General features: G+C 43.0%; 1 protein-coding gene across 1 annotated transcript in view; it reads right to left on the reverse strand.

The window, feature by feature from the left end:
- The window catches only part of dock3 (dedicator of cytokinesis 3), a 1401685-nt gene that overhangs the window by 584411 nt on the left and 805118 nt on the right, over nt 1-12156 (reverse strand). Inside the window, 1 exon segment of the mRNA XM_041191502.1 lies at nt 6891-7038. Within this exon segment, the coding sequence (XP_041047436.1) occupies nt 6891-7038 (148 nt within the window).

Consider the following 12156-nt stretch of genomic DNA (forward strand, 5'->3'; position numbering starts at 1 on the left):
TTGACTTCAACAACGTCAGAACATGAATCCCCTTTCCATCCCCGGCCCCCTTTTTTATCCTGTATTTCAATTTTCATTTTCATTTTTTACTTTTTATTTTTTTAATTTTTTAATTTCTATTTTTATCCACATTTTAAAAAAAATTATTTTCATTTTTATTCACTGTTTTATCCCCAACTTTTATCCTATTTTCAATATTTTTCCCACCAAGGTCCCCTCTCCCCACCCCACCCCCACAAGGGCTATCTGTCACTTCATGTTGTTCATGTTGTTCTTTCCAGAGTGCTTACCCTTGTCCTGCTATTATCACATTCTGCTTTCTGACCTTAATGCCACCATCAGCACCTCCTTTTGCCAGCACTACCATTAACACCCCTTTGTTCTTTTGTCCATGACATCTCTGGCAATCTCTCCTTTGCCTCCACCTATCACTGGCCTTCTATCCAGCTTCACCTGTTCCACCTCCCTTAAACAGTATAAATTTCATCACATTTTTACTTCTCTTTAACTTTGATGAAGAGTCATATGGACTCAAAACATTAACTCTGTTTTTTTCTCTCTCCACAGATGCTGTTAGACCTACTCAGTTTTTCCAGCATTTTGTTTTTGTTTCAGATGTCGCAGCATCCGCAGTATATTGCTTTAATCATTCCAGGTGTTAGTCTGGTAGACCTTCCTTGAACTGCTTCCAACCTATAACATCCTCCCTTAAATAAGGTGACAAATACTGTACACAGTACTCCAAACGTGGTCCAACTGAACCATAAACTCCCTACTTTTATATTCAGTTCCCCTTGCAATAAATGATAACATTCTATTAGTTTTCTTAATCACTTGCTGTACCTGCATATTAACCTTTTTGTGATTCATGCACCAGGGCACCCAGATCTCTCTACACCTCAGAGTTCTGCAATCTCTTACCATTTAGATAATATGCTTCTCTTTTATTCTCCCTGCCAAAATTGACAATTTCACATTTTCCCACAGTACATTCCATTTGCCAGATTTTTGTCCACTCACTTAATCTATCTATATCTTTTTGTAGCCTCCTTATGTCTTCTTCACAACTTACTTTCCTACCTATCTTTGTGTCATCAGCAAATTTGGCAACCATCCCATCCATTCCTTCATCCAAGTCATTTATATAAAGGAGCACACTTGCTTCCTCCATTGAGAGAGTAATGACTCTCATGGAGAGGCAACTGCAGGGACAGAATCAGGGGTTCCTGGGGTTGCGCTCGGACCAGCAAGTCCTCACACAGGCAATGACCTCAGGAGGTCAGTGCCAGTGTGGGAGATGGACAAGGCACACAGTATCTAGCTAGGTGCCTGTCCATCAATGGCGAGCAGGGAGGTCCAGAGCGAACTCATGTTGGCATATGAGCTGCTTGTTGTCTCTCTGGGCTCCTCTCAGGACACTCTGGATTATGGCTGAAGCTCCTCTGCCCCTCTGCCAATGACCGTGGCATCTGATGAGGTTGCGATGACTGTGGAGAGGCCAGCTATGGCACTTGACACTCCCTCCCAGGCAGGGCCAGCACAGGCTCCACTGACCAGAGGATGACCTCCAAGGTCATCAAGACCAATAGGACAACACAGTCAGCAGGCTGCCTCCGATGCCACTGCCAGTGAGGGAGAATGGGAGGGGCAACAAGACGCAGCACTCACAAACGTAAGTTTAAGGCACCATGAGCACAAGACGGACAGTTCATGGGTGATCTTCTGTTCTGACATGTTTTGTTAATATGTTTACTGGTGTGACCATTAACTTACTTTCCTACCTATGTATATTGTTATGTTCATTTGATGTGAGTGCCAACATGATATAAATTTTGCTTTCGTCTTAATGGTCTGAGTATGCTTCACTTGTTTTGCAGGTGCAAGGCACGCCAGTATGCTGGACGTGAACGGCTCTCAACTTTATTGCACAGGAACTGGGTGGACTTTGAGTTCAAAGGAAAGTGGTCATTTCAAACATCCGGGATGGAGGCAGCACCCCTGGCATGAGGTGGAAGCAGATCTTTGGCAGCCTGGCTGAAGAAGGTTTGGATTAAGGCATCTCTGGTGTCCCTGCCTCCCTGAAGGATACAAAGGTCTGCCTCCACATCCTCACTGTTCTCCTAACCGGGCTCCTCTTCTGACTCACCACTGGATTCATCCACTGTGGCCTGCTGAGCTGCCTCATGATCCTATTCCTCCAGAGCCAGATTGTGGAGAGCGCAGCATGCAACCTCTTTCAGTGACACCTATTCTGGAAGGTATTTTAGTGCTTCCAGTGAACAGTCCAGGCATCGGAAGTGCATCTTGAGAAGACCTACGGTCCTCCCTGTCACTGACCTTGTGGAGGCATGACTCCTATTATAACACTGCTCTGCCTCTGTCCTTGGGTGGTGGAGAGGCGACATAAGCCACCTTTTCAATGGATAGCCCTTGTCACCCAGCAGCCATCCATCCAGTTGAGCTGGAGCAGTGAACAGTCTTGGCATCTGTGAGTGTCTGAGGATGTAAGCATCATGGGAGTTGCCAGGGTGCCTTGCACAGACTTGCAGAATCAGCATCTTGTGGTCACAAACTATCTAGATGTTCATCGAGTGAACGCCTTTCCTGTTGACAAAGACACCCGGCTGACCTCCTGGCGCCTTGATGGCCACATGAATGCAGTTGATTGAACCCAGGATGTCGGGGAACCCAGCAATTGCTGCAAAGCCTCTGGCTCGCTCAGCCTGGCTGGCCTTGTCTGTATGGAAACGAATAAATGCCATTACCTGCCTGACAAAGCATCAGTCACCAACTTGATGCAACTGTGGACAGCTGATTGGGACACTCCACAAAGATCCCCCACTGACCCCTGGAGAAGAGCCGGAGGCATAGAAGTTGAGGGCCACTGCGACCTTCAAAGCCACTGGGATGGGGTATCCACCCAAACAGTTGGAGGTGATCTCAGGTCCAATCATGTGACAAATGAAGGTCACAGTCATCCCGGAGAAGCGGAGCCTCCGTCAGTATTGCACCTCAGACATGTTGAGCTAGCTGCATTGTTGTCTGTAAACCCTGGCAGCAGGATAGTGACGTCTTCTGCAGCCCCTTCCTCCTGGACTGCCGGCTGACCCTGCACCCTTGTGCCTTCACCTCTCTTCCGACAGGTCACTCCCCTGGAAGCTGCATAGGAACACCTTGCCTCATCTCCCTTCTGCCCATCTCTTCCTCCTCAGAGGAGGTGCCACCAACAGAAAGCGCAAACCCCATTGCCAGGGTAACAAAGCTGTCTGATGCCTGGAAGGGTCCCACAGTCAAAATCCTCCCGGGGCCTTGGAGACACCAATGAGTCCTGAAATGAAGCCTAGAAATGCTACGACTGAAGCTCAGAACAGAGATGAAGCTGTCAAGTTCAAATAAGCAACCAGCAGCAAACTATCTACTCACAATGGCAATACTGCAGACCCTTTTTATCCTGCCCATGGATGAGGTTTTGTTAAAAGTGGGCTGCTTGCCTGCTCGTGTGATGAGCATGAAATTGCATGGGTAATGTAAAATCAGGATCAATTGCCTTTTTAATGGCCTTAAGTGATCCTTCAATTGTTGGCGGGCGGGTGCCCACCGACCTAAAGATTTATTGCATGCAGGATGATGTTATGTTGGGACGTTTGCTCGATATCATCTCATGCTATTTCACGTGCATTCGGGTTGGGCACAAGCCTGCCCGTATGCCAGAAAATTCTGGTCCATATGAATGTGGAAGAACCTTGGGCAAGAAAAAAAACAGGCGGTCCATTTTGCCCATCTCATCCAGTTGTAATTCAGGTGAAAAGATTAATGCTCCATTAGCTGCCATGTAGTCTCCTGGGAAAGGCAAAAAAAAATTCAAAAACACAAGGAAAATTTATCTCTGATCGTTCTTAGTGAGGGAAGCTAATTCAGGACACACCATTGACTGTGAAATATTATTCGATGCCTACTTCTTCTATGGGTTGAAACTTTTCATGGAGGCGAGAGGCCAGGCCACAGCTGGAAAGAAAAATGTTTGCCTCCAGAGGGCTGGGAGGCCATGACCTGATTTTATGGCCAGCAGGCTGTTAAGTGGTTCAGATCATGGCTACCACCCCCATCTGGGAGGATATCCTGTCTTTGAGAGCTGCTAGCCAGTCAGATGGTCGGCAACTCTCCAGTCTCAGTAGCACCAAGAGCAGTGGGCAACTGCATTCAGTCCCCATAATGGAGCAGCGTGTATGCCAGACTGCAAGATAAATTGGATGGTTTCACTGGGGCCAGTCAGGCAGGCCCTAGCAAGGGGGGTGGGGAGCTGCAATCAGAAGGCAGTGGGGGTCAAATGGGGGTAGTGATCACCATTGGGGTGAGCCTCCACTGAGCTGAGGGTACCAAGCAGATTTTGCCAATCTGTTCTTGGGTTTGGGGTGTTGGAGGAGAGCGTAAGATTCTGGCCAATGAAGTAGAAACCAACCAGCTCTCTCTAAAAGGTACATGGTGAACTAGCATTCACCACACAAGCCACCCATATGTTCCGCCTAATAAGGAAGAGAGTCCTAGTGCCCAGCTTTGTGAATCTTTTCTGTGTATTTGTACCACTGCATAGTATGAGCCACTGGTACCAGCCTAGCACTGAAGTGACTTCACAAAGCATGGCAACAACTTTTGACTAATCTACCAACCTTCAAATTGTCACCACATGGCTACTTTGACTGGCCATGCACCACGTGAATAATGTAGCCTCGATTTATATTTCTGGAATAACAACAGTAATGAGATATAACCTTACTCTTTTTAGAGGTAGTCACTGTCTACCAGAATTTTGGAGAGCATATGTTTTGTGATGTTAGTGAATTTTTCTAAACAAATAAACTATCAGCATATGGTAAAGTATAATAAGCTTAATTAATTTTAATTTAATTTATCTGAAAATCCAATATTTTAGCACTAAAATTCCACTTGGTTCCGACGCTTAGATTGTATACCAGATACAACATGCACTGCAGAAACTTACCAACCATCCTTTAATAGAACTTTCCATACTGTCTGACCTCTACCACCCAGAATAACAATGGCAGCAGACTCATGGGAACCCCACCACCTGCAAGTTCCCCTCCAAGTCATACACCACCTAACTTGGAAGCATATTGCCATTCCTTATGCTGACAACACAAAACTAAGTGTGAATGTGAATTTTAATGAGGATGCAGACACTTCAAGCAGATTTAGACAGGATAAGTGAGTGAGCAAGAAATAGCAGATGGAATACAATGTGGAAAAATGTGAAGTTATCCATTTTGGTAGGAAAAACAGAAATGTAGCACAGTATTTCTCAAATGTTGAGAGATTGGAAAGTGTTAATCTCCAAAAGAACCTGGGATTCCTTGTTCATAAATCACTGAAAGCTAACATGCAGGTGCAGCAAGCATTTAGGAAGGCAAATGGCATGTTGGCTTTATTGGATTTGAATACAGAAATAAAGAAGTCTGGCTGCAATTGTATAGAGCCTTGGTGAGACTGCACTTGTGTACAATTTTGGCCTCTTTACCTAAGGAAGAATATACTTGCTTTGGAGGGAGTGCAATGAAGGTTCACTTGACTGATCCCCGGGATGGCAGGATTGTCCCATGAGAGATCGAGGAGACTGGATCTGTATGCTTTAAAGTTTAGAAGAACGAGAGGTGATCTCATTGAAACATCCAACATTCTAATAGGGCTCGACAGGTTAGATGCAAGGAGGATGTTTCCCCTGCCTGGTGGGTCAAGAATCAGAGGATACAGTCTCAGAATAAGGGGCAGGCCATTGAGGACTGAGATGAAGAGGAATTTCTTCACTCAGAGGGTGGTGCATCTTTGGAATTCTTTACCCCAGAGGGCTGTGGAGGTTCAATCATTGAATATATTCAAGACAGAGATTGATAGACTTCTAGATATTAAAGATATCAAGGGTTATGGGAATAGTACAGGAAAATAGTATTGAGGTAGAAGATCAGCCATGATCTAGTTGAATGTTAGAGCAGGCTTAAGGGGCCAAATGGACCACTCCAGCTCTTATTTAATGTGTTCCTTTATCGGCTGTGTGACTTCAAAATCCTGAAACTCCTTCTCAAACAGCACAGTGGGTGTATCTACAACACATTGGCTGCAGCAGTTCAAGAAGGTGGTTTACCATTGCTTTCTCAAGAGCAATTAGGCTGGACTGAACAGGGATGCCCACTTCCCGTAAACAAATAAGAAAAAACGTTATGCTTTATATTCTCTAATAATTAATTTTTTTGTTCATTCATGGGATGTGGGCATCGTTGGCTAGGCCAGTGGGCATTGCTGGCTAGGCCAGCATTTATTGCCTAAATGCCCCAGAGGGCATTTTTTTTAAGAGTCAACCACATTACTGTGTGGGTCTGGAGTCATCTGTAGGGCAGACCAGGTAAGGATGGCAGTTTCCTTCCCTAAAGGGCATTAGTGAACCAAATGGGTTTTTATGACAATGGTTTTGTGGTCATCATTAGACTTTTAATTCCAGATTTTTATTGGATACAAATTTCACCATCTGCCATGGTGGGATTTGAACCTTGGTCCCCAGAGCATTACCCTGGGTCTCTGGAATACTGGTCTAGCGATAATACCACTATGCCACTGCCTCCCCTATTAATGATAAACATTTAATGAAAATTGAATAACAACATGTTAAATGACTCAGAAGAATTATGTGTGGTTGTAAACAAACATACCAATAATTACAGACAGGAAAATACCTTCTGATCCATCTAATCTGACCCACATAATTATGATGCCTTGTACAGCACAATATATACATTCCTTACTGCACCCAGGACCTTGTGATTTCCTGGGAAAGTGCAATCTTTAAGTCAAGCTCTCAGAAATATCAAACATACTTCACTTACGTGTAAACTTTCAACACAAAATCCTTTTCCTCTCGGAGTTCAGCAATCGACGGCAGAACGTCCATCATACTCAGCACTGCACAACCATATGGGCGTCGGTAATGCACGTGAGGAGGGCCTTTCTTCGAATCATTGGATAACATCCGACCTTACAAGAACATGGGGATAGGTGAACGTAAGAACATAAGAACTTAAGAAATAGAAGCAGGAGTAGGACATTTGGCCCCTCGAGCCTGCTCTGCCAATCACAGCTGATCTGATTCTGGCCTTAATTCCACTTTCCTGCCTACCCCATAACCCTCAACTCCCTTGTCAATCAAAATTCTGACTAACTCAGCCTTTAATATATTCAATGACCCAGCTTCCACTGCTCACTGGGGAAGAAAATTCCAAACATTAACCATCCTCTGAGAGAAGAAATTACTTCTCATCTTTAAATGGGAGACCCCCTTACCTTGAAATTGTGATCCCTGGTTTTAGATTTTCCGATGAGAGGAAACATCCTCTCAGCCTCCAGCCCTGTCAAGTCCCCTCAAAATCATGTTTCAAAAAGATCACCTCTCTTTCTTCTAAACTCCAATGAATATAGGCTCAACCTGATCACCTTTTCCTCATAAGACCAACTCCTCATCCCAGGTATTGGCCTAGTGAACCTTCTCTGAACTGCTTCCAATACAAGTATGCCCCTCTTTAAGTGAGGTGACCAAAACTGTATACAATAGTACTCTAGGCATGGTCTCATCAATGCCCTGTACAATTGCAAGACTTCCCTACTTTTATATTTCATCCTCCTTGCAATAATGGCCAACTTTCCATTTGCCTTCCTAATTACTTACTGTACCTGTATGCTGGCTTTTTGTGATTCATGTACAGGGATACCCAGATCTCTCTGTACTGCAGCATTCTATCATCTCTCTCCATTTAAATAATATTCTGCTTTTCTATTCTTCCTGCCAAAGTGGACAACCTCACATTTTCCCATAGTATATCTATCTGCCAATTTTTTCCCCACTCACTTAACCTATCTATAGCTCTCTGCAGACTCTATGTTCTTCACAACTTGCTTTCCTTTCCATCTTGGTATCATCAGCAAATTTGGTTGCTTCATCCAAGTCATTAATATAGATCACAAATGGTTGATGTCCCAGCACTGATCTCTGCGACATGCCGCTAGTTACAGTTTGCCATCCTGAAAATTCTCTGTTTCCTGTTATTTAGCCAGTCTGGTATCCATGCTAATATATCACCCCCAAAATCATAAGCTCTTATCTTGTATGCTAACCTTTTATGTGGCACCTTATTGAATGCTTTTTAGATCTCCAAATATGCTAGATTTACTGCTTCCCCTTTATCCACCCTGTTTGTTACATTCTTAAAGAACTCTAGTAAACTTGTCAAACATGATCTCCCTTTCACAAAGTCATGTTGACTCTGCCTGATAGTAGAATGATTTTCTATATGACCTGCTACTATCACATTAATAATGGGTTCTAGCATTTTCCCAATGACATTCAGCTAAATGGCTTATAGTTTCCTGCATTTTGTCTTCTTCCTTTCTTGAATAGAGGTGTTACATTTGCGGTTTTCCAATCCTCTGGGGCTTTTTCACAACCTCGGGAATTTTGGAAGAGTACAACCAATACATCCACAATCTGTGCGGCCACTTCTTTTAAGACCCTAGGATGAAGGCCATCAGGTCCAGGGACTTGTCAGTCTTAAGTTCCATTAGTTATACCATTATCTTTTCACTAATGATAGTGATTATTTTAAATTCCTCCTTACCTTTTGCCTCATGATTTTCCACTGTCCTCGGGATGCTGTGTCTTCTACCGTGATGCTGGATACAAAATATTTGTTGAAAGCCTCTGCCTGTTCCTATTTTCCCATTATTGATTCCCCAGTCTCACCCTCTAAGGTACCAATGCTCACTTTAGCTATTCATTTCCTTTTTATATACTTGTAGAAGCTTTGACTGTCTGTTTTTATTTTTCTTGCAAAATTTCTCTCATACTCTTGTTTCTCCCTCTTACTTGGTTTTTTTAGTCATCCTTTGCTGGTTGCTAAAACTTTCCTGGTTGCTAAAACTTTCCCGATCTTCTGGCCTACCACTAATCTTCATAGCATTGTACACCTTTTCTTTCAATTTAATACTGCCCTTAACATCCGTAGTTAGCCGTGCATGGTGCATTTTTCTGGTAGAGTTTTTCTTTTTCAATGGAATATATCTTTGTTGAGAGTTATGAAATAGCTCCTTAAATGTCTTCTACTGCTTCTCTACCAGTTTACCTTTTACCCAGTCCATGTTACCCAATTCTGTCTTCATAAACTTAAAGATAATTACAAGTGTTAGATACTAGTTATGGGTCCACATTTCTCACTCAAACTGAATGTGAACTTCTAAAACGTAAATTCTAATGTGAAAGGTTGGTTCACTATAAAACACACTTTTCTCAGAACTCCTGATGTTCACTGCCTGGTAGCAACAAGCTTTATTGGAAAGGCTAATTCTGCAAACCCACGACTGAGATTCTAGCATTTGAAATGCCAGTGCAGGGAAACCCCTATTCTTCAATATAGAATGACTTAAGTTCTGAAATTTCAACCTTGAAGTTGGAATAAGTAGGGAGGGAAGGGTGTGGAGGGATGGGCTTTGTGGCAGAGCCCGCACCAGTCCACTGTGCTTTTGTGGAGCCAGAAGGATCATTCTAGAATGGATAGATTAGATTTTCAATCACTCATGGGGACAAGGTTGGGTGTCAGCATGCTTTAAAAATAGCACACTCACTTGGCGTGTCAGTCTTCAGACACCTCTGTGATGCATTGCAATTTTCAAAGGTTTAGCGAAGGGGTGAAAACTGGCAACCGCATCCCTCCAATTAATTTGCTGTTAAACACATTGTAAAGCATGTTAACAGGCTGGAAAAGGGACAAAATGACTTTTTCAAAGTTAAGAACAGGAAGAGTGAATGGTCTGGAGCACATTAGTGCGCAGCTGTTGGCAGCACATTGGGGAGTCATTACTTATTGTGACTACTGATTTAAAATCTTAAAATAAAAAGGAAAGTCAAACTGAGGTGCTCATGCAGTGGACCTTCTAGCTTCACAAAAAAAAAACAATTGTGGCAAATTTTGTGGCCATTTCATGAGTGATTTCCTTTAAGTGCTTTCATTTAGGCTGCTTGTTGCCTGTATGAATGGGCAGAGTTGCTGAGGAGAATGGTCAGCCAATGATTAAAATAATAAGTAAGAGGGAGAAACAAGAGTACGAGAAACATTTAGCAAGAAATATAAAACAGACAGTAGAAGCTTCTACAGGTATATAAAAAGGAAAATTTTTTTTAGGAACCAGCAGCGGGTGACTAAAAAGCTAATAAAGAGGGAGAAAATTGATTCTGAAAGTAAATTGGCAAGAAATATAAAAACAAACAGCAAGAGCTTCTACAGGTATATAAAAAGAGAGTGGCTAAAGTGAGCGTGGGAGCCTTGGAGAATGTGATTGGAGAACTGATAACGGGGAACAGAGAAATGGCAGATAATTTAAACCAGTATTTTGCATCGGTCTTCACAGTGGAGGACACTATAAACATCCCAAAGATATCAGATAAGCAAGGAGCTAATGGGAAGAAAGATCTTGTAACAGTCTCTATCACGAGGGACAAAGTATTTGACAAACTAATGGAACTAAAGGCAGACAAGACCTGATGGCCTGCATCCAAAGGTTTTATGAAAGTGGCTGCAGAGCTAGTGGAGACATTGGTCGAAATATTCGAGAGCTCACTGGGTTCCTGAAGGGTCACAGCAGATTGGAAAACCGCTAATGCGATGCCCCTGTTGAAGAAGGGAGAGAGAGACAAAAAACAGGAAACTATAGGCCAATCGGCCTAACATTTGTCGCTGGGAAAATGCTAGAGTACATTATTAAGGAAGAAATAGCAGGACATTTAGAAAAGCTTAACACAATCAAACAGAATCATCCTGGTTTTGTGAAAGGGAAATCATGTTTGACAAATTTGCTAGAGTTCTTTGAAGATATAACAAGCAGATCTGATAAAGGGTAACCGGTAGATGTAGTGTATTTGGATTTCTAGAAGGCATTCAATAAGGTGCCACATAAAAGGTTATTGCAGAAGATAGGAGCTCACGGTTTTGGGGGTAATGCATTAGCATGGATTGAGGATTGGTTAACACACAGAAGGCAGAGAGTCGGGATTAATGGTTTTTTTCAGTTTGGAAAGATGTAACTAGTGGAGTGCCACAAGGATCAGTCCTAGGGCCTCAATTATTTACTATCTGCATTAATAACCTACAGGAGGGGGCAGAGTGTAATGTATCCAAATTTGCTGATGATACAAAAATAGGTGGGAAGGCATGTTGTGATGAGGACATAAGGAATGTGCAAGGGGATATAGATAGGTTGAGTGAGTGGGCAAAAACTTGGCAGATGGAGTTTAATGTTGGAAAGTGCGAGGTCATGCACTTTGGTAGGAAGAATTAAAAGGCAGGCTATTATTTAAATGGAGAGAAACTTCAAAAAAGTGCAGCACAGAGGGATCTGGGTATTCTTGTGCATGAAACACAAAAGGTTAGCATGCAGGTGCAGTAAGTAACTAAGAAGACAAATGGAATTTTGGCCTGTATTGCTAGGGGTTGGAGTTTAAAAATAGGGAAGTCTGTTACAACTGCAGGATGTTGGTGAGGCTGCACCTGGAGTACTGTGTATGGTTTTGGTCCCTATATTTAAGAAAGGATATACTGGCAATGGGGGTAGTTCAAAAGAGATTCACAAGGCTGATTCCTGGGATGAAGGGGTTGACTTATCAAGAACGACTAAGGTTAGGCCTTTATTCATTAGAGTTTAGAAGAATGAGGAGTGATCTTATTGAAATGTACAATATTCTGCGGGGGCTTGACAGGGTAGATGTTGAGAAGATGTTTCCACTAGTGGGGGATTCTCGAACTAGGGGACATAGTTACAGAATAAGGGGACACTCATTTAAAACTGAGATGTGAAGGAAATTCTTCTCTCAGAGGGTAGTGAATGTCTGGAATAAGTTGTGGAAGCTAGATCGCTGAAGGTATTTAAAGAGGAGGTGCATAGAATTGAGGAGCTGGCACGAAAGAAGAGTTGAGGCCTGGGGCAGATCAGCCATGATCTTATTGAATGGCGGGGCAGTCTTGAGGGGCCATATGATCTACACCTGCTCCTATTTCTTATGTTCTTATGTAATGCGCCCCTTAAAATTGCAATTACATCATTAGGACACCA

The sequence above is a fragment of the Carcharodon carcharias genome, chromosome 7 (assembly GCF_017639515.1).
Source record: "Carcharodon carcharias isolate sCarCar2 chromosome 7, sCarCar2.pri, whole genome shotgun sequence".
Taxonomy (NCBI): domain Eukaryota; kingdom Metazoa; phylum Chordata; class Chondrichthyes; order Lamniformes; family Lamnidae; genus Carcharodon; species Carcharodon carcharias.